Genomic DNA, 27,482 nt, shown 5'->3' with positions numbered 1-27,482 from the left:
GGGGAGTGATTATTTACTAGCTCTGTTTTCCCCAAGCATCTTTCTGTAGCAGCAGGAGAGTGTCATTTTGCTCTTCGTTTTGTTAAATTCTCATCACCTGCCACTGCTAATAAGAGTTTAGTGAATCACACACAGCACCATCCTTCTCCTGCGTCCTTCCTGGCAAACTTCTGATTCTGCCAAAGTGCTCAACCACCTTCCTGCTGGATGCTGCTGCAGAAGCCTGGGATCTAAAAGCGCCTCCTCATCTATTTATTTGATTGGATATTAGGAATAAATTCTTCACAGAAAGGGTTGTCGGCATTGGAACAGGCTGCCCAGGGCAGTGGTGGAGTCACCATCCTCAGAGGTGTTTAAAAGGTGCATAGACGAGGTTCTTAGGGACATGGTTTAGTGCCATGGTTGAACTCGAGGATTCTGAAGGTCTCTTCCAACCAAAATGATTCTATGATTCTATTACTAAGCCTGGTGTTTTATTTATTACTTTATTTATTTATGATTCTGTGATTCTATTTCTTGCTGTAGCCATGAGGTTCTGATCCTGCAAACCTACAGTGGCGCTCAGCTTCGTGCCAGAGCTCAGGGACACTCTTCCCACACATCTACGTGCTGCGAGGATGAGGGTCCTGCACCATCACAGAAATAATGCACGGTGCTTCTGCCTCCCCAGTTTGCTTTTGGGATGAGTGTGCTTGCTCTGAATGCTTGCAACCATTTATCACAGGAAATTGTATGTTTTCAAATGTTTTTTCCCTCGCTTTAAATCAGAAAAAAAAATCAGGGGAGGGGAAAAAAAAAAGTGGGTTTTACATCCTTTTTTCTTTTTCCTTTTTCATTTTTCCCCCATATTACACCAAGCAGGTCTCCTGGCAAACAATAGCAAGAGAAAAGGTGTGAACTGGCCCCCCTTCCTCTTCCCTTCACCTCAACAAGGTGTTAACTTCAAGGCCTAGTTGGGACCATTTAAACTCCAACATTATTAAGCACAGCAGCCCCACAAAAGTCAGAGGGAGGAAGGAACATTTTAACCCCTTCAGAGCCTCGCACACAACATGCAAGAACTGAAATCTCATTCATCTCTTCTCACCATCCCTCGGTACCCCAGTTCACACGGTAAACTGCACGCTTGTGCCTTCTGGTATTTAGGTAACAGGACTTTGGCACCTAAAATACCACGGATTAATTTGCAGATAGATATTTTCACTGAATTTATGGCGCAGCACCTAAGCTATTTGCTGGGAGAAACACCCCATAAATAACATAATTAGCAGCAACCATTAAAGTACCACTCATGCAAATAAAGGAGAGTGTTTCCCAAGCAGAGCTGTTACATTGCTTAACAGCAAAATCAGGGTCTCTTTGCACTTCTCCAGCCCAGGCTCCATCATTACCTGCTCTGCTCCCTCCACAGGACTTTTCTGCTCAATGAATTGTGCTGAAACAAGGTGATTTTCTTTAGGCATCTAAGTCTTGCTGGGTGACACTGTGCATCTAAAGACAGGTGGCTGCTGCCTGCACCTCAAGAGGCGTCTCATCTTAGATTTAACAAGATGAATGGGTAGAAATTCCTCCTACATGTGGAAAAAAGCAACAACAAACCCCTCCTAGATGGACCATTGGGAGTAGAAATGGAGCTATGAAAAGCCTCAGTTATCACTGTGTCATTTATAGGTCTTCCTTCTTGTGAAGCTTCATATAGGGCTCATAAACCTTTCTGATGAGAACGACAGGAGGGAGACAAATGGTCACACTGCAGAAATATGTCCTTGGCTTGTGGTTGTGACCTGCCACCCATGGATGATGTGATGGTCTGATGAGGAGCCCCTCAACTTCTCAGTCTTTGCTGTCTCAGTGACTTGAGTCTGGAGCTGTCACAGATGATTGGCAGCATATCAGCCTCCCCCCACCCCACTTGTTTAAAGTCTCAGGCTACCTTTCCATTATGTTGGAAGCAAAAAGTAAATAATGTTTTCTGGAAATAAGTCTAGCAGCTCTGCAGTGCTGCACAGCACAAACGCGCGCGCAGGCGTGTATCGCCCGTGGTTCAGATCTCCCCGATTCTTCCTGCCTGAATTTCAGCTGCTGCTGTTTTTTCACCCAGCCGAAAGGCACCAGAAGGAACATCTGAGGCTCTTCTTGGATGGCAAGCTCAGCGGTGTTGTCTACAGCAAGGCGGTGAAACCACAGGCTGAGAGCTGCAACGCGTGCAGGGCGATGGAGAACGTCAGTACAAGAATCCCATATAAATCCACTCAATGGGAAGATAATATACATCAAGAATAGCAGTCTACTTTATTACTTTTTTTTTTTTTTTTAGAAAAATGTGCCTTAACTATCCAGTATAAATATTTGTTTCCAATGTTGTCATGAATTGTACTTTTCCACTGCATGCTAGCAACTCAGAAATACCATCTGATCCTCAGACACAAAGAAACTGTTTTGCAGAGGCCGGGGAGGGGGGACAGGACAGGGGGAAAGCCCTTGGCATTGCTCTGTAATTTCACCCTTTCAACCCCTCTTGTATTTTCCCCCACCCAAATTTTCCTTTCCAATCTCATTTAACTACCACACGTCCCTCCTGAGGATGAAGGACAGAGGATTCCTTGCTGGTTCTTGATTAAGGTTTTTTCTTTAAGAAGTCGGGAAGGAAGATATTCTTTGAAACTGGATCTAGTGTAGGATGGGAGCCAGCACACAGGACACCGTGTCTTTCAGCGAGGGCCACACACAGTGCCACTCCAGTCATATGACTTCTCTGTCACATCCTGAAGCCATTTCCAGCTCGTGTGCGAGTTTGTACTCCCATTTAGAAGAGGATGGGATATATTGGGAACACACATATGGAAACACTTTCAGGGAATCAGTTTCCATGAAATCCATAATGAGCCAAGTGGCTTCAGATGTGGCAGCGTGCCTCAGATTAGCCAAAAAAAAGAGAGAGAAAAGAAGGACAAATCTACCCTTTCAGCCCTTATTTCAGTTCCAAGAGGGGAAAAATAATAAAAATAAAAGCCACTAATGACTTACGGCTACCAAACAGGGAGCCACAAAAAATATATATATAAATAATGAGAGCGCTCCGCTCCCCCCAAAAACGGTGCCACTATCAGTGCTCCCCAAAAGCCATTCCAGCATCTGCCAAGCTCATGGGTCGGGCAGGACGCCTACCCTGTGATAACGTGTGCGAGCAATTAAGAGCGTTTCCAAAAACGGCAGCTCGGTGATAAACTGTTCATAAATTATATCTCCCAAAAAAGAGGAGACTGTGGGGTGTCCTCTGGGTGGGGTTGACTGTACCTGGGCCATGTTAAAAGCAGGACTGATGTTGGGGATGATGTGTTGGGTGTCAGGCAGTGGTGGACATCATCTGCCTGATGTGCTCCAGCGAGCAGGAGCTGAAGGTCAAGAGCAAACCCCTGGTGCCCTCACTGATGGGTACCAGCAATCTGGAGCCCACAGCCCAAACCCTGCCAATCCCAAATGGCACAGCAAAGGGACAGAGGACACATCAGTCCTGGACTGGAGGGAAACAGCCAGCTCATCCCAGCAAGAATGGTGCTGGAATAACTTTTGCATGGCAGAGGAAGCGGGAAGAAGCACGGAGCAAGTGGCAGTAGTTCAAATGGGAACCGAAGAGATGCTACGTGCATCCCTGCGACAGCTAGCCGTGTTTTTATCACGAGAGAAAAAAAAAAAAACCAACAGGAATTTGGCTGCTAATTGGGGCCGTATCCTACAAACCCTACTTTTCCTGACAAACAAATGACTCCACAAATAGTCCCTCTGTTTTCAATAGGGTTATTTGCGGTAGGAGGGACCACCCAACATGAGAGGACCAGGTCCTCTGCTCCCTCGCTCCGCCACTTAAACCTTCCCCAGCCAAATCCGAACACAAAAATCCCCACGAACGGCAAAGGCTTTTCCTCGCTGCTGCTGGAAAAGCCCTGGACGAGCAGCTCTGTGGAAAGGTCTCATGTGCTATTAATACGATGCTCTCCCCGGCTTCCGCCTCCGAAATGGGGATTTGTGATTTGTTTCTCGGGCCGTTTCTTTCCACCCGAGCCCCAGCGCACCAAACTAACTCAAAACTTCTGCATCAAGGAGAAGGTCTCTTTTAAAGTTTTGTTTGGCTTTGCTTTCAAAGAGTTGTCTGTATATTTTAGAATATGTAGAATTTGCCTTTGATTTAAACCTCTCCCTTAACAATAGACAAGAGACGATTTCTCTACTGAGTGATTTAAACAAAAACAAACATATTTTGGTTACCCGGGCCTTGTTCTCAAAACGCCTTATTTTTTTTTTTACAGAGAAGAATCAAACTCTACAAATTCTTACGCTTCTGGCCAAAAAAACTTAAATTCACAAACATAGATAGTCCCATCTTTTTTTTTGCTCAAACAATATCATACACAGAGGAAGAAAAGGCACCTCCCCAGCCCCCAGACATCCATAAAACACGAAACCACCTCATCTAAGCAATTAAAACCACATTTTTTTCCCCTCCAAAATAACTTCTGCCTTCAACGGACATTTTCAGCTTCGGTCCCTGTCCACATCCAGGGCCATGATGTTGGGTTTTGGTTTTGCCTTATTTTTTAATCCTCCCTGGCATAAAGTGCCGTGTTCCCGGAGGGTGAATAGACACCCCTCGTCCTGCAGCTGAGAGCGGCTGCTGGTGCTGGAAGAGCAGCCGCTCCAGAGGGGATGAGGGTCCATTAATCCACAGGGAGCTTCTGGGTACCAGAGAAATAAGAGGGGAGATACCAGGGAGGCATTTCCATCTTAGGTTAAGAATTTTAGCAGCAGGCGAAATAACGCTGTTGGAGTGAAAACAGTGGAAAATAACTCACCCAGCGACGGCCAGAGTTTTTTTTCCTTACAGCGAGAACATAACATTTCCCCCAAGTAACATGAACAGCGGTAACGTTAGGCCGTGATAAAATTGTCAAACACGTCAGCGTGACTCAGGACCTGCTGGTCAAAGGAATCTGGGGAGGCTCAGGGTGCAAAGGAGCCCTGCAGGGAGATGTAGGGGTGAATAACAAGCTGAAATGAAGCATCCGTCTCGTGGGGCAGAGCTCTGTTTTAGCAAGAGCTGCTGCTCTCATATCTAAGGGTCACCAACACCAACCAGCGCAAAGACCTGCAGGAGTTTCAATCCACACATTTAGGTACTAAATGCCCAATAAAATACCAAACTGCCATCAAATTCAGCAGAACACAGTTCGCTAAACACAGTTGTATAGCACGGCTAGAGGTCCCACCTCCATTTTTATATTCAGCATTGCACTATTTAAACAATAAATAATTTTCAACCTCATTTAATAAAAGCAGTGTAAAGCCTTCCATTTATATATTTTTTCATTAATTTCAGACCCTGAGTTTTCTTGCTAAGTTAAGGCAAATTACTGTGAGCTGAATTTCAATCCATTATAAGCTTGTCTACACAGCATCTCCATGCAACAGCTGAGCTGCAGATCAAACCAGCCCAACTTCGAATACCTCTCAATAAACGCTTCTTCTCAATAGTCTGAATATGGTTTTTATCCTCTCAGGAAACTGGCGATGAGAAAAAGAAACAGACTTTGATCTGTAATGGCTCACATCATAAACACTCTTTAGGCCGCCTGCTGTATGGCAACTTCAGCTATACCGCTAGCAGCTCAAATCACTATTGACGGTCTGAACTTAAAACCCAAGTTACCACGTCTCAGATAAACCACAGTAACGGTCATTCGAATGGCCACAGCTCACGGTAAATGTGAGATACTATAATTCTCTAACAGATGATTAAGTTAAGACTCACCACCTTGTGCTTGCCATAGGCTGTAGAAATGCACACTCCTACCAAAGTCTAACTAAGCCTGTAGTTAAGCCAGGATAACCTGACTAGTCTCTAAATTTGCTTTATTTCAAAAGAGAGTTTGGACAACTTCTAACCAGGTTGGTTAAAAAAATAAATCTATCACAGAGATATTGCACAGGACAATTGGACATTGAAAAAAACAATAAAGCAAAAGCATTATTTAGAAGTTTAGAATGCCCATTTCATTTATCCATTAAAACTGTTATTAAAGCTCTTGAAAAGGGAAATGTGATGCATTGCTTTCTGGCTCTTGCTAATGATTTGCTTGTGTCTTTGGGCATATAATTTCATTTTCCTGGCTAAATTTTGCTTGCTATAAGATGGATATTTTAATACTTCATATTAGCCAAGCAACAAAGGTCAGTAGCACAGTTTGGAAAATACTATTAAATCCTTTGTTGGAAGATGTTGTAATGTTAGAAAGATTAAAGGCAAAACCCTTCAGACATTTTTTATAAGCTCTTCCACAAGTGAAGACACAGAAAAGTGAAAGTCAGACAAAGTAAAGAGAAATTTGCTTAAAATAAAAGTCCATAAGCAATCCCTGTATCTGAAATAAAAGAAGAGGCATGCAAGTCAGTCTGAATTATTGCCGTGTTGCTTTTGCGAAAGCCAGGGCTAGAATCGCTTTCAGCTCAAGGTCCCTCCGGCTCATGTGCAGAGCAGACCGGTGAGAGCAGAGCTGGCCCGGCTGAGGACCAGGCTCTGCACTCTAGCTCCAGTGCGCCTGGAACTGTTTCCTCCACGGGCAAGCAGCCTGTCCTCAAAACAGCTCCAAACCAGCCTGGCCCACCTACACGGGCCAGGCCAAACTAGGAACCGGTTGGGTTTGGTCTACTCTTAAACCCAGCTTCCTATCTAATTTTGGAATCTAATACGACGGCTCCAAATTAGGCTCCGGTGGTACTTAGATCCTCCCTTGCGCTTCTTTTCACCCATAAAAAAAAATACAACACGGGTTGGCTTTTAGCAGGAATCAAAACGAAAACAAAAACAAAAAATCCCTTTAGAGGGAGATATTTGAGAGAGGATGAGGGAAGAAAAGGGGAAGAGAGGTGCCTTTTTCCCATTGCCAGGATTCCTCTGTGGCTCCTTCGACAGTGCCAGCATCCACATCACAGCTCCCGGGGACTTCCTCCGCGGAGCTTGTGCGAGACGCCTCTTCCAATGAGCCATTTCATCCCGGGCTCACGCTGCAGAGATTTGGGGCCAGCAGCCCTCCTGGTGTTTTTGAGGCACTTGCTTGCCTTCCTATTTGGTAAACCAGTCACCTTTGCAGAAGGTCTAATTTTCAGTCCTCAGTCCCTAGTCCGGACACCAGCCCGTGCAATCTGTGCCCCAGAGGCTATTTAGATGTTTATGCTCTTTCTCACAGAGGTTTCTATTCTATACTCTCTCTCTGTTGATGCCGACAAACCCTACACAGCTCCAGGTCTATTCACCACACTGCAGTGATGATCTCCCATTTTACAGCCAGCAGCCCCATTCAGAAGCCCAGGAATATTTTGAATGTATTCATAAAGCCCCCATCACTTCTCAAGGGTTTTTTCATCTGTTCTTTTATAATGTTAGCTATGACTTCCTTCGTTTTTAAGTTTATTTTCTAAAAATCTCTTAACTGCCCTGAAATGATCTATTTCAATCTTAATGAAGTTTTTTGGCTGGGATTTTTCCTTCTTTGGGACCTGGTTTTATTTTTGTTTTCAATGGCAGCAATACACATAGCTAGTTGGCTACACTTAACAGGAATGACCTGCAGATGTTGAATCCTATTTCTGCACAGAGGGGCACAGATCATACAATCTCATGAGGTCCCTGTCAGTCATATATGACTATGACACTACAGACCTATAGGAAATACAGAATTGATCTAGCAGTTCCTCTGGAGTTATTCCCACCTGCTTAAGGGTAAGTAGATTCACAGTGGTCTATCAACAGCTATTAAATACAATGATCCAGATATAAACCTCCAGCTTTGGAAACCCTTACAGCTTGAGAATATATATATCTTCTCGGTAAAGGTATCAGAACACTGGAATAGGCTGCCCAGAGGGGTAGTGGAGTCTCCTGCTCTGGAGACATTCAAACCCACCTGGACACCTTTCTGTGTAACCTCATCTGGGTGTTCCTGCTCCAGCAGGGGGATTGGACTGGATGATCTTTTGAGGTCCCTTCCACTCCCTGACATTCTGTGTGTGATTCTGTGGTTCTGCACCCCAGGGGGAACTGAGTAGCCACTTTTGGCCATGCTGAGAATATGATGGGTCCTGGATGGACCCCATTTCAGTGATGATGCCACTGCTATCACCTGGCTGGCTCTCTCGATGTCTCTTCAGTTCCCTCTGTATTCTGTTGCACGTCTTATAACCAGTTGCACTGTGTTTAAGAGTGTAAACTCAACTCTCTTTTTTATCCTCCTTTAACTGTATAGTCTTTAGCTCAATGGGATCAGACTTCCAGATGCTACCGCAATACAAAGAATATTAGCAGCTGCTGCCTATTGCGAGGTCGGCAGTGATTCCAGCAAAGGCCCATTAGCTACTCACAGATACAACCATCACTTTGATCACTGAACTGCATCACCTGCAGCAGCCAAACTCGGGTGCTCCAGCTCAAGCCAAAACCTCATGTGAAACCTTGTCAAACGACCTGGCAAATGGACTGACCTCCAGTGCATGGAAATCTGCTTTCAATCTCACATTCAGCTTTCAACACGACACAGAATGTGATTTCAGCACAGAATTAAATACAGCAAGCTGTTTTTTACAGACATCTATCAGCTAAAAATGATGTGCTTTATACATTTGGTCTTGTATTTGTGCTGCAATCCTGTTTTCCAAGCAAGCCCATTGCACAGCTTAATTCTATAAACTCTAGCTGGTGGCTTCATAATACGCTGCCAATTCTAGACAGTTCTTGTTTAACAGAAAAGGGCATAAAAAAGCACTGATGCCTATGGATCAGACAGCTATAGCCCAGTTAACCATTAAAAATAACGAGTGGAAACCACACATGTGGCATCAGTAGAACTTCTGTAGGGACTTTTCATCTAAATGAAAGAGGCTTTGTGGGTACCACTTCTAACTCAAGCATACCACCTTTCACTTCTTACCGACAGAGAAATGTGATGTTAAGAGGCAGAAAGATCGACGTGAGATGCCCTATCCCTCCATTTTGCTTTCAGAATTGATCCTTGTTTTAAATCCTCCAGGTTGCTTTTCTCTGCTGGTGTTCCCCTTCTCAGCACAGTTGCTCCTCTTCCTCACAAGAGCCCAAGGAGGATTTCTCCAGCTGCCTACACTCAACACTTCTACATTACAAAATAACATTTTAAGGCAAATATTCATGGCTGCCACAGGATAAAAGGTCAAGTGGGTAGTTGGAGAGCCCTTTGAGAAAAACGACCAAGAACCTTGGAGTTGACACAGCACCCTGACTCCTCATTCACAAGCACCTTTAAAACGCAAAACCCCTGCAATTAAATGTATGATACCTCTTTTGCCAGAACTAAACTTCTTCATGCAATGAGAGCATTGCCTGGTCCAAGTAATCCCAATGGTTTCCACTCTCTGTTTGCAAATTATCCTACGGAATAATTATGAACATGGAGAGCAAAGAGGTTGCTCTTGCTGGATGTCTGCTACATAATAGGGCCACAACCAGAGCTCCACTCTTTGCTTTTCGGAACAATGCTCACTAAACTTGAAAGAAGAAGCACTCGCGACTACAGCTGTGTTTCTTAAAATTAAAGGTTAAACCGTGTATGAAAACTAGGGAAGGATGCATATCTGGCTGTCCTATTCCTGTACCTCCATCTAGGGTAGTGGATGAGGAATTAAATTCATTTTGTTAGCAAAAACGATTCATTTTGTTAGCAAAAATGGGATGGACTTTACAATTGGGCAAATAAAAGAAAAAGCAGAAAAATTCCTAAAGGAATCACAGAAGCCTGCAAAACCAGTGAAAAATGCTTCCTCAGTGCGTTTTTTCAGGTGGGCTGGAAAAGTAGAGTTCCACCAGTAATTCAACCAAAAATAATCAGTTTTATTGGATATTGTAGGTGTTCGGCTGATTAGGGAAGAAAACTTCCACTACTTGATAGACCATAGTGAACCTGTAGCAAACTTAAATGACCGAAACATTTTTGCAATGTCCCTCCAGCCTCCTCACAAGTCAACCCAATTCTGTGTCCCATGACATCCAGTTCCCTGTGGCTTCTGACACCACCCTGAGACCCACCAGAGCGACCTCCTTTCTCGACCATCTTCTTGTCTTATCTGTCACGAGGACAAAACCTATAGGAACCCGCTCCAGCCATAGAACTAAAAAGTGGTGCTGCAATCTGGCAGGCAAAGTTATAGCAAGTTCAAATGAGTGGAAACTAAAGCTGGACAAATTCAGACTAGTAATCAGACCCACATTTCCAAAGAGGGCTTAATTAGCATCTGTAACCAAAGGTTGTGGTGGATTTTGCTTCCCTGGAAATTTTTAAATGAAGACCAACTGAGTTTTAATTCTTTTTTTCTCCAGGGTTATCCTGAAGTTCAAATGAGAGCTAATTTGGGGAAATCTCACAGCTGGTTTCAAAGCTGATGATTGCAGGGGCTTCACTGTGTTAATAACCTATGAATCTATATATCTGTGGAAAGCTCTTTATATCAAATTATTCTCCCCTGAGCTTTATAGATGAAGCTCCACCATTACTAAAACTCCTTGCCCTCCATAAAAACTTGCTGCACCACCGAGCACCATGTGGGTGCAGGATTGGGTTCCCTCCAAGGGGACCCTGCACCATCTGCACACCAATCTTGAGGACATGGGGAGCCTGTCCCAAGCTAGGGAAGGCATCTCCTGCTTTGATCCCTTCCCTTACTCTTTTTGAGTCAGTCTGCAAGCAAATATTAAGAGATTTCCAGATTAGCATCCCCAAATACCCTCCCTTAATGCATATAAAATAGTTCCTTCTCTCTTAATAACATTCTTTATGAGCCACGTGAAGGTGTGACCTTCATTTTAACTCATTCATCTTCTTTGCTGCCTACGCTGTTTTCTTTTGTACAACCAGAGAAAGCCTGAACCGCTGCACGGCTCTTACCTTTGGTCACCAGTATCAGCCCAGTATCACCAATATCAATGCTCTTTTAAATCTGACAACCAAACTGGCATGACACAAGATCCTCTTCTGCTAAAACATCCATCGAGAGGGGAGGAGATTTGGGCATCTGTAAAATGGGGCCAACAACCATTACTAAACCACTTCAAAAAGGTGTTGTGAAGTTCTGCTAAGCCCTAATGCTCCCTTCATGATCAAATTCTGTACGGCCAGAAATGTGAGGAAATTTGACCAAAAGTCAAGGCAGCTCCAGATATTTCTACAAGCAGCATGTGTTGTTTTTTTTTTTTTTTCCTTGAGTTGTACTTTTTAGTGTAAGTTTCACAAAATTTGGCAGAAGATGACACTTTTCTGCCTATCTTGTACCAAACACATTCACACTTTAACAAGAAGCAAATTCTCCCACATTTTATGGAACTGTTTCATAAATTCAGCTTGTGCAATTAATGGAACCAAATTCAGTAGAACAAAGACTCCAGGCCACAGAGAGTAAAGGGCAAAATAAGCAATCCAGATCACCTTGTCTGATTCGCTGCATCTACCAGAGAGCTTCAAGTATGGAGTTATATTGATGTACCATACCAGGGCACATGTGGCCCTGCATCAGCCACCACTGCTGGCTCCATCCTAGGTAGAAAACCAACAGTGATTCCACCAGGGGAATGGAGAAATCATCATACGCCTTAGCACAAGGATGAAACTAAGAGCTTGGTCTTCCAGCCTTCCAGTTAGGAGCTTATTGGCTTTATTGGGAGCACAGATCTAGGTTATGGCTAAGGATCTGGCTCTTTGGAAGTCTGGAATCAAGCGCCCGGTTGCCCCATTAACAATTAGCATTCTGTTTACAAAACCCAGCAGAGTCAGTAAGAATAATCATTACAAAACATGCTCAGACTGTGATTCCGGTTTAAGTTAATATAATTTTAATGAGTTCTTCAGAAAAGGCCTGGCACTTATGGAAAATTTCCTTAATTAATATCAGACCTTAAATTAGTAATAAAAAAAAGCCCTGAATATCATTTGGTCTCAAGCTGGAACTAAAGTATGTTTTGGCATCATTACTAACTGTTAGCAGCAAGTTCTGGAAACAGATGCAAATCTTGATATGTGTCCTAAATATAAAACACATTGCAAAAAAAAAGGCTCAGATAAAAATATATCTATACATCCACATATATTTGAGTGTGCTATTTCCTGTCTGTATCAGCAACAAATTTATTTCGCTTAAAAACATTCCACTTGTTTCTTTTCAGTATTTTTTAAATCACTTATTTCAGGAATAAAACTGTTTTCCTCTGCTTTCATTTTTCCTGTTTATTTCCTCTCCCAACAACCATTTTAAGTAAATGAAAAGGGCTTAAAGACACACATTATAATATTCAAACGTCTGAAAATCAGCCTACTTGTTTTACCACCTAAATATGGGTATAGGTGCCTAATTTGAGGCCACCCACGCTAGAAAAATTTGGCCTTCGTCCTTGAGGTAGGGATCATGCAGCGCATCTTCAGGACAATTATATCAATGAGAGATTCTACTCGGCAGAGAGGCCGCTATTGAAACCCCACAGGCGAGTGCCAAGGGGCTGAGATTCCCAGGTGGCAACAAGTGGGCAGGAAACTAAAAATGGATAACCTGTGGTAAACAAAATAAATAGAACCACTGAAAAATAATGAGGAAAAAAAAAAAAGACAAGTTGCAAGTTTAGGGAGGGCAGCAAAATGACCGTGTTGTTTCTGAGGACCCAAGCTCCCCCAAGTTCTTGACTTAGCTTTAACGCGGTGTCACCTTGCAGGGAAAGCATTGAAAATTAACTTGGAGAAATGGAGACAGAGACAACCTTGAGTCTTTCAGCCTCCATGTAAAAAAATGAAAAAAGAAGACAGAGCGAAAATTGTTATAGTCACCAAGAAAAACACCACAGCATAGCGAGCACACCAGAAACTGAGCTGGCTTCTTGGGTTTGCCAAGAGCCTGAGACAATATTGCTGAAGCGTGAACTGCTCATTCATTTCGGGAGCTGCTCACACCAAGGCCGTTGCTGGCAATAGCCACGGCATTAACCATTTTGCTGCCCTCCCAGAGCTTGTAAAGAGGAAAAGAATTGTATTTTGGAGACAGCATCAACGCCTTCAGGGTCCAGTCCTGAAATGTGCTTATTATCCACAATATCTAATGAAGTTCGTAGCACTTAAGGGATGCAATAGCTACTTCATGTGACCATGGGTTTTACTTAGTGCCTCTAAAGTTTTCTTAGCTCCCTAGAAGAAGAGAGACAACATTTCTTTCTTAAAGTTAATAATTTTCTAAGACCAAATTCGCCCCCCAAAAAGGAAAATCCGTATTATAAAGGCCATGCAAGTACGTGACATCAAGCAAAATCCAAGCTAATTCACATTCAAGGTTAGAAACCCAAGATGACAACCAGTACAGGACCTCAAGAAAAACAAGCCAGTCACTCTGAGCCACTTTTTCATTAACATACAAACACTAAATCCAGAGGTTCAGCTGGAGATGCTTCCATTATATGTGTTCTTTTTATTGTAGGCTTACAAGAATGAAAATTAAATTATGTAAAGGAACAGTATTGCCACTGACCAGAGCACAGCTGGCATTAGCAGGGTTGTGTTTCTACTTGCCAGCCCTCAGTGAGGTGGGAGAAATTCAATATCCAATGAAGGTCCAGGATGATCCAAAACGATGCGGAGATTATCTACACAGTGAGGCAAATTAATGGGAAAGTTTGACTACTCTCAAACTAGCAAACAGCCCAGGGTTAGGGCCCATTTTCTGGCCCTGAATCCAGCCAGGATAGTCTGGCCACAGCTGTAATTTAAATCCTTTTAGCCTCTACGATGGGGTGGCTGCCTCCAAGCTCCCGACGGGAATGAGTTTGGGACTTTGCTCATATCCAAACCAGGTCTGGGACCTCCTTGGGAGTTTGCTGGCCAACCCTGCTCAAAACCAACCTTGCTGACAATTTAACAGTAGCGGTGTTTTAACAGCTCTACCAGTAATTTAACTGATTAGGATACTCCTTCCTGGCCATTTTAGTTCAGAGGAATCAGTCTGCAAACTTCTTTCGTTTAGAGGCTGAGCCTAGCGTGTCCCTCAGCTACCTCAGCGTGTCCCTATTCAATGACACAGTAAATATAAAGACAGCAAAATCCACCCTGAACACTGCAGAATCTCCAACTCATGGGACAGGAGACTTTGGGCATGGTGGCATGAGGCCACATCCCCAACTGACAACTGTCTGTGAAGAATGCGAGCCCGAGGCTGGAAGAGGTAGGTTTGGTGATTTGTCCCACTATTTAGCTTTAGTTTTAATTTTCTCCTTTGTCATATAGGTGCTTGTCAAACATGGTTGTGTAGGACAGGCTCTTCCACAGCCAGCGCTGAACCCTTGCAGGACTTGGAGCATCTTAAGGCCTTGACTTCACAAAAAGCAAGAGACTGGTGTTTAGGCAGAAGGTTCAGGAAAAATGCAGGGGAAGGAGAAGTCTCTTCACGTCCCTTCTCAGGAGTATTCTCAATAAAATTAAATTCAAGCTCGAACTCTGCCATTGCAAGCAGGTAGAGGTCAGGGCGAGGCAGACCATGGCTGAGTTAAACCAAGACTGAAGTGTAACAAGGCTGTGATATGGATATGTTTATGGGACAGTTCAATCATCTCTTAAACCACCTCACCAAAGGCAGACTATCAGATCAGACATGCCTATACCTGAACTACTCACCTGGGTTCACTTTAGAGCCTGTGGAGAGAAACAGGCTCTCCCAAGGCATTGCCAGCAACCAGTAAAGCTCATCTGCAAACCAGTCAGGTCCTGCAAATGCCAGTTCATCCTCACTGACTCAAGAGGGAGCTGAGGGTAGCTGTCTCAGATATGGATGTCCACCCTGGGGACAGCTCTACCTGTACATCTGTAGACCTCTTGTGACTGCAGAACAACCCGACCTGTACTCTCTGCTCTGAACATTGCATGTGCTGAGGACTTGCTGGATCAGTCCCAAAGCTTGGTGTACAACGGCTGTGATGTGTATTTATATGAATCATATACATTAATTACATAATAGACACTCATGCTCCCCATCCCACATGCACTTTGGTTATGCATAGGACACAAAGACTGAGTGCACTCACTATGAATCACGTTATAAGACTATGTTCCTCAGGCAAAACTCTCTCTAAAATGACCATGCTCTTATATTCCCATGGTTTCCACTACAATATTATTTAATTAAGAATATTAATCTGCTGGGCCACCAACTTTCACTGTCTTCTGGGGAAGTCTGAACAGACAGATATTTTAATAAAATATGAGGAATCCTGCTCTTTTTATGACTGAGCTGGTGCAATAAAGTAAGGCAGTTGCATGGCCTCATGAGCTTATTTTTTATTTATTATTGATATGAACATGAGACTTATGCACCAAAGAGATCACTGGTTGAAAAGCTTCATGAGTGATGCCAGGGAATATTCTTTTGCTTTGCTTTTCAGCTACTGCTGTTGATTACTGCTCAAATATGTGTGACACATCGTTAGTTAGTTGTACCATGCTGCAAATACAGCACTAGTACCCATTTGGAGAATAAAAGATGAATATTTGAAGTTTGCCAGCTGCAGGCACTCATTTGCACGTGTCTGCAGCATTCATGCAAATGTTTCAGTTGTGCAAAGAAATTGGTCTAGACGCTGACAGGACCAGTTCAGCCCCAACGACCCGTCGGGGTTGCAGCCTGGTGCCCTTTTCCCCTCTCTCATGGATGGAGAATTGCATGAACTGCTGTGGCATTCTCCCGTCAACTCCTGTCCTACAACCCCAAGCCTTTTTTGATCCTCAACCTCATCTATGATGGGAACACAGTTGTCCTCATCACCAAGAGATGTCCCCATCTCAGGAAGGGGAGGAACACCATTGTTTTGGCCATGGATGTGTTTCTGGTCATGGGAGTACCAGCAAAAATTGAGGGTTGCCACTGACAATACAACCAGGAACTGCTCTTCTGAAGGACACACTGCTTTATTAGATGGTAGATTTTCAACGTCTGGGTGAGCACAACTTCAGCAGTGGTCTATGCAAAGCCATGGAGGGCTGTGGAAAGGCTGGGTGGTGTGAAATTGAGGCAGGTAGGAAGGCCTGTGGGAGTGACATCCAAGGCCTAAGGGAGAAGTTTTACCCGTTTTTCCTCCTGCATGATGTTAAGCAACAGGCAGTAAATGTGGCATTCATTAAAATTACCTTGTATACTTTTAAGAGCCTTGATAATCAGATTTCTGCCACTGTATTGGGAAGCAAAGTTTGTTTTTATTCAAGGCCTTGTAAAACTCTAATTTCTCCCTCAAGCACTGGAGGTGCCTGAAGTTTTCCAACATTTTTAGTGTTTCTTAGCAGGTATTTTTACCCCCATCAAAGCTCTGTTCTGCTCTGGAAGATGTGTCAACTGAGTGAAGACTCATGTTTCTCTGTGTGAGAGAGATGAACTCGTTGCTATAATGAGCAGTTCTAAACTTGTATTTCTCTCTATTTACACACTTGTGTGTGTAAATCAGACTCTGCCTTCCCTCCGTGTGGCACTGCTCATAGAAACCCTTGAGAGAAACCTCAGGGCTTGCAGCTGGGGCTGCAACGTGTCTCCTTGCAGCCTGAGCATCAGAGTTCGTCCTCCACCCAGGAACACTGTTCTGTATTTCTGAACATGAGGAAACACTGCAGACAACCTCTGGCACTTGTGGGAGATCAAAGTCCCCTTTTCCAATCTTGAATCTAACTGGAAGCAAGTTCCCCGCTCTGGGAAAAGGTAAGAGCATTGCAGAGGCGTCAGTCGAGCCCCCAGAAGATGAAGGGCAAGGAGTGTGAAAGCAACCGACTGTAGAGTACAGCAGAAAAGTTCAGTCCGCGGCCACACAATGTACACAGACGGGTCTTTTAGTCATTCTGCCTGTGCCCACATGCCAGGCGCTCACGTCTGAATACACACAGACAAGGGCTGCAGGGCAAGTACTCAGTGCTACAGCTGCCGAGGTCCCAGCCGAGCGTCTCCTGGAGGTATTGCTGGGGGCACAATTGCAAAAATAACCAACAACACAGACCATCGGGAGGCTCCGACTCAAAGGGAACCTGTTTGGGGCCACACAAAGCATTTCCTCAGCATCAAGCCCAACAAGTTTTTTCGAACGAAGTCAGCGCGTTGCACGGAGAGCCCGCAGGAACCTGCTCCACTGCCCTCCAACCCACAGCCCACATAGGGCTGTTTGGCATCTCTGAGAAGGCAGAGCGCGCTAGGACCGTGGAGGGTTGGGGTTTTTTTGCAGATGTTTGTTTGAGAAACAAAGCTTCCCTCCCCCAAGATGAAAGAAATCAAGGAGTCTATGCTAATCAAATCCTACAGGCCTGCTGGCTGAAGTTCAGCTTGTCAGTGATGCAGCTCAGTGGAGTGATCAACATTTCCAGCGCTATGAGCTTGGTGGAAAGGGAAAACACGAAAAACACGACGGCAAGAAATTCACCTGGCTGCGAGTCAAACAGGTGTATGGCAGCAGCATCCAAGATTATAATAATATCTTGCAAACATGCAAAAAGTAGATGTAATAAGACTGATTCTTTGGTTTTCATTAATGAATCATAAAGACTTTCTTTACATTACACATGCTTTCTTGGCATACGCTGCTAATATTTCCACACTTGCAAGGTTGGAGTTTTAATACTGAGCCTCCCTTCCCTAAGGTTCCTCATTTTTGGCAAGATGTACAAGGTGACTGTGTGCCATGACAGGCTCTATCTTACTTTGGGGCAATCAGATTACTTCACACAGATGGTTTTATCACTGAGACCATTAGACATGAATTGCACAGTATGTAAATGTACATTTGTTTCATTTAAAAAAAAGTCTCAGTTCCTCGCTGCTGTCTTGTCTATGCTCCTAAACATATTTCTTCTCTCCTGCATTCTTCCAAAGCACAATTTGTCCAATCTTTACCCTAAAGTGACTCAGCTAGTTTCTGATAGACATCTTAAGTACACATTGACTAAGGAAACAGGCTTTCCTAGCTACTGGATTGAAATGCAGGAGAATGAACCTTAGCCTTTACTATTGAAGAATTAAAGGCACCTATCTGTCAGGATGCCTAACATCACTCACACCACAAAAGTAAAGCACCAAAAAATAGAGAATATCACAATTACATTAAAACATGCAAGTGAACATCCTCTTATAGGAGGAAAAAAAAAAGGAGAAAATTTGTTCATAGAACCAGGTTCACAATTAAAAAATAGTCTGATCTGAAGTGGACCTGGGCACATTCAAATGATACATGCTCAGAGCAACACAGCAGCTCTTCCACTTAAAAAAAAATAAGGGACTTTGACCCCCTGCCCACCGTGCAGTTACCCCGTATCACCAAGTGAGCTTCGCTCTTCTTATTAAGCTTTGTCTGAGGCCACGGAGGCAGCATCTGCCAGTCCTGTTCCTTATCTCCATAATTCTTTTAGGCAAAACATGGTCTTTACCTGAGAGGCGTCTGGGCACATCGGTGATGGCTGGAAGTCCTGTCCCTCGAGTGGAGGACAGGGGAGTCGTGGAGTGAATGGATGGTGAAGTCATCTGGCTCAAGTAGGATGGATAGGACTGGTCATAGGACCACGGCGGGGATGACTGCGTCTGCCTGGGGTCTAGGGGAAAACAAACAAGAACATTTTTTAAAAAGGAAGAAGAATTTTAGTGCATCAACAGCCTTATTGTCAGAGGGGGCATTACTGAACACACACACACATCAGTGCTATAAGGAATGAGAATGCAATGAAACACAACCTGCTCCTCTAGAACGCAACCCCTTCAAGCCTTGCTCTGCGCATTTCCCCTTCCATAACAATTTTTTGGGGAAATTAACAGAGCAGTGAGCAAAGTTTTAAAAGATCTAGCAGCTGTGCTGCAAAATTTCTGATGTCTCTCGCCCAGGTTTAACAGCGTGTTATATCAAGACTCGCCAGTCCTCATGGATTCAGACAGATAAGCAGGCAGCAAGTATGAGACCTTGGTCCAGGTTTAAGAAGTGGACTTGAGAGGTGGGGAGACTCTACAGCCAGCACTTGGTATGCCTATCAAGTTGTTATCCAGTTCAAACACTACACAGAAGTGTTTTCAGTGCTGAAAACACTACCCAAGAAGGAAAATGTCATTAATCTTATGAGCACTCGTCCAAAAATGGCACATTTGGATGCTGGCCCAATTACCTTCAGTCACCTCAATTAGAACAATATGAAACCAAAAGGCTTGGGATAACTATTGGAAGCTAATGATGCCTTTTGATGTACTTGCTACAGCTCACTGTGGAGGAAATTATTTTCACAAAATCCTAGACTGGTTGGGGTTGGAAGGGACCTCTGGAGATCATCCAGTCCAACCCACCTGCTAAGGCAGGTTCACCAGAGCAAATCGCACAGGAATGTGTCCAGGTGGGTTCGAATGTCTCCAGAGAAAGAGACTCCACAACCTCTATCCTATTTTAAGGATGAATAGTTTATTTTTTGCTGAAGCACTGGTGAATTGCACTGAATGAGAGAGAGGCAGATGAGTTTTAGTCACTGGTGATCAGATTTATAAACCATTTGCTCTCAGTTAATATCTGGTGACAAAGATACCACCGAGAGCCTCATAAATTATTACTTTTTTTCTTTAGATTGATAAATCAAAGCGCTTTTCACCCCAAAGTTTGTTTTGGGCCCTGCACAATAAACAGAAAACTGTCTCTGAACTGACTCATAGAAATTGTAGCATATGCCTCCAAATCCTCCTCAATATTTTCCATGAAGCACATCAGGTCCACTCAATTTGGAGAACCTGCTACACCAGAGCACTGTGCTAAGGCCCTACTTTGTAGACAGCAATGTGATAGCCACATGGCATAAGCAAAGGCACTTTTTCAGGAAATCCAACCTTTTTTCTTCTTTTTTTTTTTTTAACTCCTTCCCTTGCTCTTCCACAGAGCAAACCTTGTAGTTTCAGCTATTCCTTGTTTATTTTTTCTGTTCAGACATGATTTGTTTGAAGAGATGTCTGGAAAGCAGATACTTCCTTGAAGCAAAATAACTATATAGATATATATAAAAACATGCAACTTTCCCATTTAATTTTAAGAGGATTTTCCTTGCCATTTATATCAGACCTGAGTAATATAAATGGTTAACATAAACTCCTCAGAAATCCAAAGGACACTTGATCATTAAATGTAATGAACTTCTTTGTTTTAACAATTTCAAGGCTAGGGTTGTATAGATTGGCACAGGTTCAAATCTGACTGACTGCTTGTTGTTATATCTGATATCGACATATTTCTCTGCCTCATTCCACTACTATAATTCACCATTCAGTTAATGGTAAATGATCTTCAACTGGGAATGGAAAGCCTAGGCTTGCCGGGAAAACAATCCTGAAATTAATGATGTGTCAGGAGCACAATCTCAAATCCAAGCTCCTTCAAACTCCATGAGCTTTTCAATCTCTGCTTCCGAATTCAAAACAGAGTCCCTTAAAGTTTTGGTTTTAGGTCAGCTCCAATACTGGAAGGAAATTATACAGCAGGTAAAGGCTAGGGAAGAAAAAAAATCACAGCAGAGGATGTTTTCACAGGATTTTGGTCTAAGATGGTGAAAACCTCAGGAAAGTAGCTGCCTTATGGAGTTTCATGGCACTTCTGGTAGGGCAATCCTCATGGCATGACAAGATCTTGAGCATCTCTGGCACCCTCACCACTTCGAACACCCACGCTAGACTTGATTTTACACCTCACATCCTTAACCCCACAAGTGTAAACGTCTGTTTGGACACAAGGACGAACGGCCAAAGTGGTCCTTCCAAGGATCACGTGGCATTCAAAGCAACATCTCATACTGCATTTTCAGAAGCAGAATATGAGGTTGGATAGACCACCAGCTGATCCAAAAGCATATAATATATTCTTAAGACACCTAGCTTAAATTTATACATGGCTTCTATAGCTCATCCCAAACTCAGAGCCGCAATACCGGGTTTCTTTTATATATATACCTATGTGTAGATAGATAGATAGATAGATAGATCGATAGATAGATAGATAGATCGATAGATAGACAGGATTTCAGCTCTCCATGAGTCCAATACTGTGAGATTTTAAACTACGAAATATTTTAGAGAAAGAGGAAAAAGAGGATGGACTGTTAGTGAAGACGCTGTGCTGTGACTTAACTGCTTCTGGCCCTGAAGCAAATTTGAGAAGAAACTTCTTCTCAGTGAGGGTGACAGACACTGGAACAGGCTGCCCAGGGGGGTTGTGGAGTCTCCTACTCTGGAGACATTCAAACCCGCCTGGACACCTTCCTGTGTAACCTCATCTGGGTGTTCCTGCTCTGGCAGGGGGATTGGACTGGATGATCTTTTGAGGTCCCTTCCAATCCCTGACATTCTGTGATTCTGTGATTCTGAAGCAGATCTGTTGGATTTGGATAACTCATCCAACTTCCATTTGATGCAATTTCTATATAAAGACAGTAATGATTTATTGCATATTTAGCTGGACATTTTGTTCTGGTGCAGGCACTCTCTGAGTACCTTGTTCACAAAATGCAGTCTAGGTTGGAAGCTTTTGACCCAGATATTGAAGTGCAAAACTGAGCCCCTCTGAAGCTAGAGTACAATCTCAGCTCTAAGGAAATGAGACCATGTCTTCTCAGGGAAAATCCTCAACAAAATTTAACAGCAGATGATGCATCAGATCTCAGCGACTGAGGAGAAGCACAGTACCCCAGGCTAGAGGGTCACTGTGGTTCCTCCACATTAAGACATGGCTGAAGTCACAGTCAAGGCAGGGTGTGGAATTTTGTCCTGGAGCTGGCTGTCTTCAAGCATTATCTTTGGCCTGTTAGGACACTGAGGATACAAGTTTCACAAGATCCTGGAGTAAATGCCCTAAAACCAGCCTCTGCTCACTGACACTGGCCAAAGTTTGCGTGGGCATGTGAGAAGAGAGCAGTGAAACACCCTCACCTTCCCAAGTAAAGGTAACCTTCTGGTCCACAGGGTAAATGTTGCTGGTTGGCAGTATTGCCCAATCCCCCAAGAAAAATGTTGACCCATCTGGTCCTCGAAGGTGGACGTGCAGCTGGGTCTCACGTGGCACCCTTCGCTCCCACCTGCAACACTGCTGGAGCAGAGACCTCAGCCACTGAAGCTCAACCAGCCCATCTTTTCTGGTCCCACACGCCACCAAATCAAACCTCCTGGGGATAAGGAGGGTGCTGGGAGCACCATGGGGTGGTGCCATCTGCCAGGACAGCACTTTCAGGGCAGATCTACACAGATGCTTCTGAGGAAAACACAATGATGTCCTTAGGAGGGTCACCTTCTAGCTTGGTCACGGAAGGGGTTGAGTGGCTATGTAGCACATACCAGCAGGGAAGGAGCTACAGGCAGATTTATGAGAGTTTTTCCTTGGCATCCTACACCAGAAACCAGCTTTCCCTTTGGCTCCAGCTGGTGGGCTTCTGCATATCCACCAGGTCCCCATGGGCCTGGGGTTTTGTGCCATCACTCAAAGCACCATGTGCTCTGCAGGCACGGCACATCTTCCCAACCATGAAAAGTCCAGAACAGATGAGAAACCCCACAGCTTTGAGGCAGAGTGAATGTGGATTCCTGCCTAAAGGAATCCCACAAAAACAGGAGAAAATGCTATAATAATACAAAAATACATGGAACAGCTCGGGAGAAAGCCCCCACCTTCCCATACATCAGCCATAAGGAAAGGCCATCAGAGCATTTTAACAACAGAAAAATAAGCAGACGGCCACTCTGAGTTGGCATTTGCACTTGAAAATTTTGGAGTGATTACTAAGAGCAGTCCTTTTGTAAACATCTCTGTTACGCCTGCGTGGGTGTGAAGAAAAGTGCGGCTTTCAGCATATTCATTCACAATGGGGCATATCGTGCGTATGCGAAGAAACCCTGGGCACAGCTCGGCTGAAAAAAGTCAGCAGGGAGAGGTCTAAACTAGTGCACAAACAACTCCATCCTGTTTGCACTGCCAGATAAACCTCGCTGAAGCAGGAAAATATTGAGTATTGCAAACTATTTTGTGTCTAAGTTTTACTGCCACACACAGAGTCAGGGAGAGGGACAGACGGTTCCTGACTCATGTGGTCTGTGATTGACTGAATCAATGGACAACGGAACTGATGCTTAATGGACAAGAAGTGTTTTTAAAAATCAGTCTAAGATTGGATGCACTGTATTAAAAAAAATAATAATAATAATAAAAAAAACAGTGAACCATTCTCCCACCAATGACATTGGCTCTCCAGCAATGTGACCTCCTTCAATGCAAATGTTCTCAAGTGTCAATGGAGAGAAGAAAAATGAAACGTATATAGCCCTGAAGAATGAGCTTTTCCATTGCTTTGGCACTGGATTATGAAGAACACAGAGATTTCCTATAGAAGAAAAAAATGATTTCCCATTTCTCAAGCTGAGTTACATGATCAGAGCATGATCACAGGCTCACAGCTCCTGGGTGTACTGTCTATAGCAGCCCAACATCACATGTACTTTGCAAACCCACTCTCATTTAAATCCAGCCATCAGCTCTAACACTGGCTGCTGCTTATTGTATTAGTGCTACTGCCAACACTAAAAATCAAGCTGTCTGGAGCTATCTTTGGTAAACAGTTAAGCAAATATCCTCACTTGTTGATCTTAACGAAGCCAAGATGACTTTCTGCATGAGTAACCCAACTATTGTTGTAACATCATCCCCCCCAGCAAAACAACAACAACAAAAATGCAACCTCCTCTTTGACTATTTCTTAGGCGTCTTTGAAAGCCCAGGGCTTGATCCGGGTTGCCCAGTTCAATCTATGAAGTCAAATCCAATGGAGTTACACCCAATGGACACAAGCATAATTGAGACCAGATTTTGGCTTAAAGAACCTCTAAACCCATTTCTTCTCCCAGCCCCCTCCCCCCTTCCCCAACAGTCACATTTCTAAAAGAAAAAGAAAATAAACTGAACAAGCCGTGCCAGTAGGGCAACTAAATTGTAAAGGCGTGGGGGGGTGTGCAAAGTTAAATGAATACTTTAGTAGGAGGGACACAAGCTTTACCAAGTGGAGGTTGACAATGGCAACTCGCCAGTTGCCTGAAGGATGCAACCAGTTTGTATAAAATCCAGCAGACTGCAGCCACCCTCGTGCTCATGGCAGCAGAAATCCCAACACCACCATCTCACCCGTGGAGTCTTGCAGCTTTTATTCCATGTTACGTGGGGCTGAAGGCTTAATTTATTCTGTAAGTCAATCATTGGGGTGTTTCTAAATGATCTGTTCCAGACAACCATGTCTCTGGTTGATATGCACCAGCTACGAACTGGTGAATACTTCATGGTGGTGCTGGTCCCAGGTAAAACACAGCCAACCTCTGGCATGGCATTTGCATTCTGCTGGTCTAGTAACAGTTGCACAGTTTATGTTTCAAATGTGTCCTGTGGCTGATGGCCTTGGAGAACAGACACTGGTCTTCAAGGCAGATGCTGCAAGTCCTGAATGGAGGAATTAACGAGGACCAGCTGGTACCATCCTCATCCTCCACCTGAGAGCTGAAGAACCTTTCTGCCCATGATTTTCCCAGCAGACTCAGTTTATACCACCCCTGAAACCAGTCCCTGCCTGCCAATGGAGATAGGTCCCCCCACCAGCTTCCAGGTAAGTCACCTCTGAACCCTTTAAATCTGCTTTCTACAACTCTAAAAAATGATAAGAAATGGAAGCATGACCTTGGGACCTGCTTTTGAGTTCTGTTATTTCTGTGACTGAAGTCACAGGTTGCCTGTAGATCAGACGGTGCCTCAGTGGTGATGGAGCATGAAACCTCATGTAACCCCCACTTTGCAGCCCCCGCTAGCGAGGCTGACAGGGTCCTGGCCCCCATCACATTCCTGCCATTACTCTCATGGCTTTTCCCAGCCGATAAAAGCTAATCCTCCCCAGTTGCATTTCAGAAAGAAACAACAGTTTTCCTCATTTCATACTGAACTACCGATGCAACAGCTCTGTGTCTGAACGGGAATGTAATCGGATACGTGAGCAAGTTGTGCAAGTGCCGTTAGGAAAAAAAAAGAAGGCAAATATACCAGTATCCAAATGTGAACAGACAGGATTCCTGATTTACGGGCAGCAAGCGGGGTTCAAATTGAATCTGCATTTCCTCAGCAAAGGCATCTACTTATTGGATGATTTGTTTTTTAATGACCCTTCAATGTTGCTTTTGCAGAATCCTAGTTAAAATGCCATGTTGAATAAGGGCAACCCTGTGCCTTGTACTGCCACAGCCCAGACCTGCGGTAGGCTCAGGACTGTGCCGTGATTTGTAAAACCCATACGCTGATACTCTAGGAAAACAAACACAACTCAGACAGAGAAAAGAAATATAAGAGTGAACCCCAAAGTGCTGAGTTCTTTCAGGCTCAGGTGTGGGCCAGCCAGGCTTTAAATATTATTTCTGTTTAATCATGCAATAGCTATGCAAGACCTCAAGTGGAACGAAACAAAACCAGTTTATGTGCTTACCAGCAACAATATGGATTTTGTCATAGGAAACCAGTATTTACTGTGAAAGTTATTAAGAATTAATTATTTTCCCTAAATTACTAGACTAGAAGATTAAGAAACAAAGGTACTTCTAAAGGAATGCTTGGTTAATTCCAATAAAGGTAATAAAAAAGTGCCCGATTTTTGTACGAGGGTCTGTTCTCCTTTTAATATGTACCCAACCCATACCAGCCCAGTGACCATGTTAAGAAGCCAGTGAGTAATTCCCATTGAATATCTCACCACAACAAGGAAACTGGTGGAAATGCACAGCCCCAACAGCTCGCTCCCTACTGCCACACCAAGTAGGAGAACATTTAGCAACTTGCCCTGGTCACCTAACACCTGATCAAAGAGATGCCCTGTCTGTGGCATCCACTTTGTCTCTCATTGGCATGGTCCGTGCGGCCACAAGCACCCATTCATCCCAGAGAACTCGAGGGACTGTCCGCAAAAAGCATCCCAGCATTTTGGTGGAACAACAAATCATGGAGAGCTTTACAGATTACAATCCATGTCCCGAAGAGCACCGAAAAGCCTTGTGGGGAAGCCAGCACAATTCACAGAGCTCTCACCGATGTAACATGTTCACACTAATCACCTTATTAAATGAGAGGGCTACCAGAAAGCTTTTAGGGCTGGATGTTTGGCTTTTTTTACATTGAGGAGGAGACAAGGATGAGGAACACCATGGCAAATACTGTATCGGACCACAGTACAGCCCCATATTCACTGCAAACTTTAATAAGAAGCTGAGTCCTCACTGATTTGGGGGAAATTAGAGTAATTTGGGGTTCTAAAGTATCCCATGACAGTGAGTTTATCCAGAAAGAAAAACACATAATCCACAATAGATGGGAAAGTCAGGCTGGCTTCCTTGGTTCGGCCCACCTCCCTCTGCCCTACCAGCACCACATATTCCCTCTCTCGATGAAGCTGAGACACGGGGACAGGAGTTGGACTCGATGATCCTTGTAGGTCCCTTCCAACTCAGGACATTCTATGATCCTATGAGAAGTCTCGACTGGTACTTTGAACTGCTGGCTCTTAAATTTGCAGAGAAGGCAACGAATGCCCCACAGCTTTGTTTCCAGTTAGGCTTATTTAAAGCTCATCTGAAGTTTTCACCTCCCGAATCTGTAAATGCTGCTGCTGATTCATAACGAGGCATAGAAGTACTCTATTAATCAAACTCAGCAGAACATTTTCTACAGGAGGCATTTATGTGAATGAGAGCAGCATATGAGGTTACACTTAGCTAGGAAGAAAATTACAAGGGGATCTCAGTTCTCATGCTTCAGGGCATAAGCTGATCACCAGATGGGGTCGGGAAGAATTTCACCCTCCTTCGTTCCTAGATATAGTGTTGCACAATAGGTAAACTATGGAGGCACAAGGAAAAAGGAGAAAAGCTGATTATAGCCCCAGATTTTCCCTCTGCTTTCTTGGGAATTATGTCCCCAGACACTGGCAGACACGAGACAGTACCTTAGAAAAAATTTTGAGTTTTAATTTGGCAGTTCTTACCCAGAAAATGATGTACATAAGAGCCCTGATTTCATTCATGTCCAACTAATAAAACACTAAGCAGAGCCAAAATATCTGCTCTGGGAAGCTGGTGGGCAGCAGGTACCGTCTAATGAGTACTATTGACATATTTAACATATTACAAACATTTTACACTAGTTAAAGCTAGACTTCTAGATCTAGGAGAACTTTGCCACAGCTCATGGGAACATTTTTTTAATTTCTGAGTGCTTTCGGTTCAAATTAACCCACTTCTCTTTCTTACTGCAAATTAATAAACCAGTTGAAGTTAAGAAAGAAGAAAAAGAAAGAAGAAGAAAGCCACAACACTTTGTTAAAACCGCTAAGTTTCAGCTGGTATCA

At 43.8% G+C, this 27,482-nt stretch overlaps 1 protein-coding gene across 2 annotated transcripts in view; it reads right to left on the bottom strand.

The window, feature by feature from the left end:
• Nucleotides 1–27,482, bottom strand: part of RUNX2 (RUNX family transcription factor 2) — a gene marked incomplete at both ends in the record, with an annotated part of 230,210 nt that overhangs the window by 79,346 nt on the left and 123,382 nt on the right. For both annotated transcript variants that reach the window (XM_080341028.1, XM_080341027.1), the window contains one exon: nucleotides 18,489–18,650. In XM_080341028.1, coding sequence (XP_080197154.1) covers nucleotides 18,489–18,650 — 162 coding nt within the window. The remainder of the gene's footprint in view (nucleotides 1–18,488; nucleotides 18,651–27,482) is intronic.

Source organism: Nesoenas mayeri, assembly GCF_963082525.1.
Source record: "Nesoenas mayeri genome assembly, chromosome: 3".
Classification (NCBI taxonomy): Eukaryota; Metazoa; Chordata; class Aves; order Columbiformes; family Columbidae; genus Nesoenas; species Nesoenas mayeri.
The sequence above is the reverse complement of the archived record's forward strand: the minus strand, read 5'-3'. Positions and strand labels throughout refer to the sequence as shown.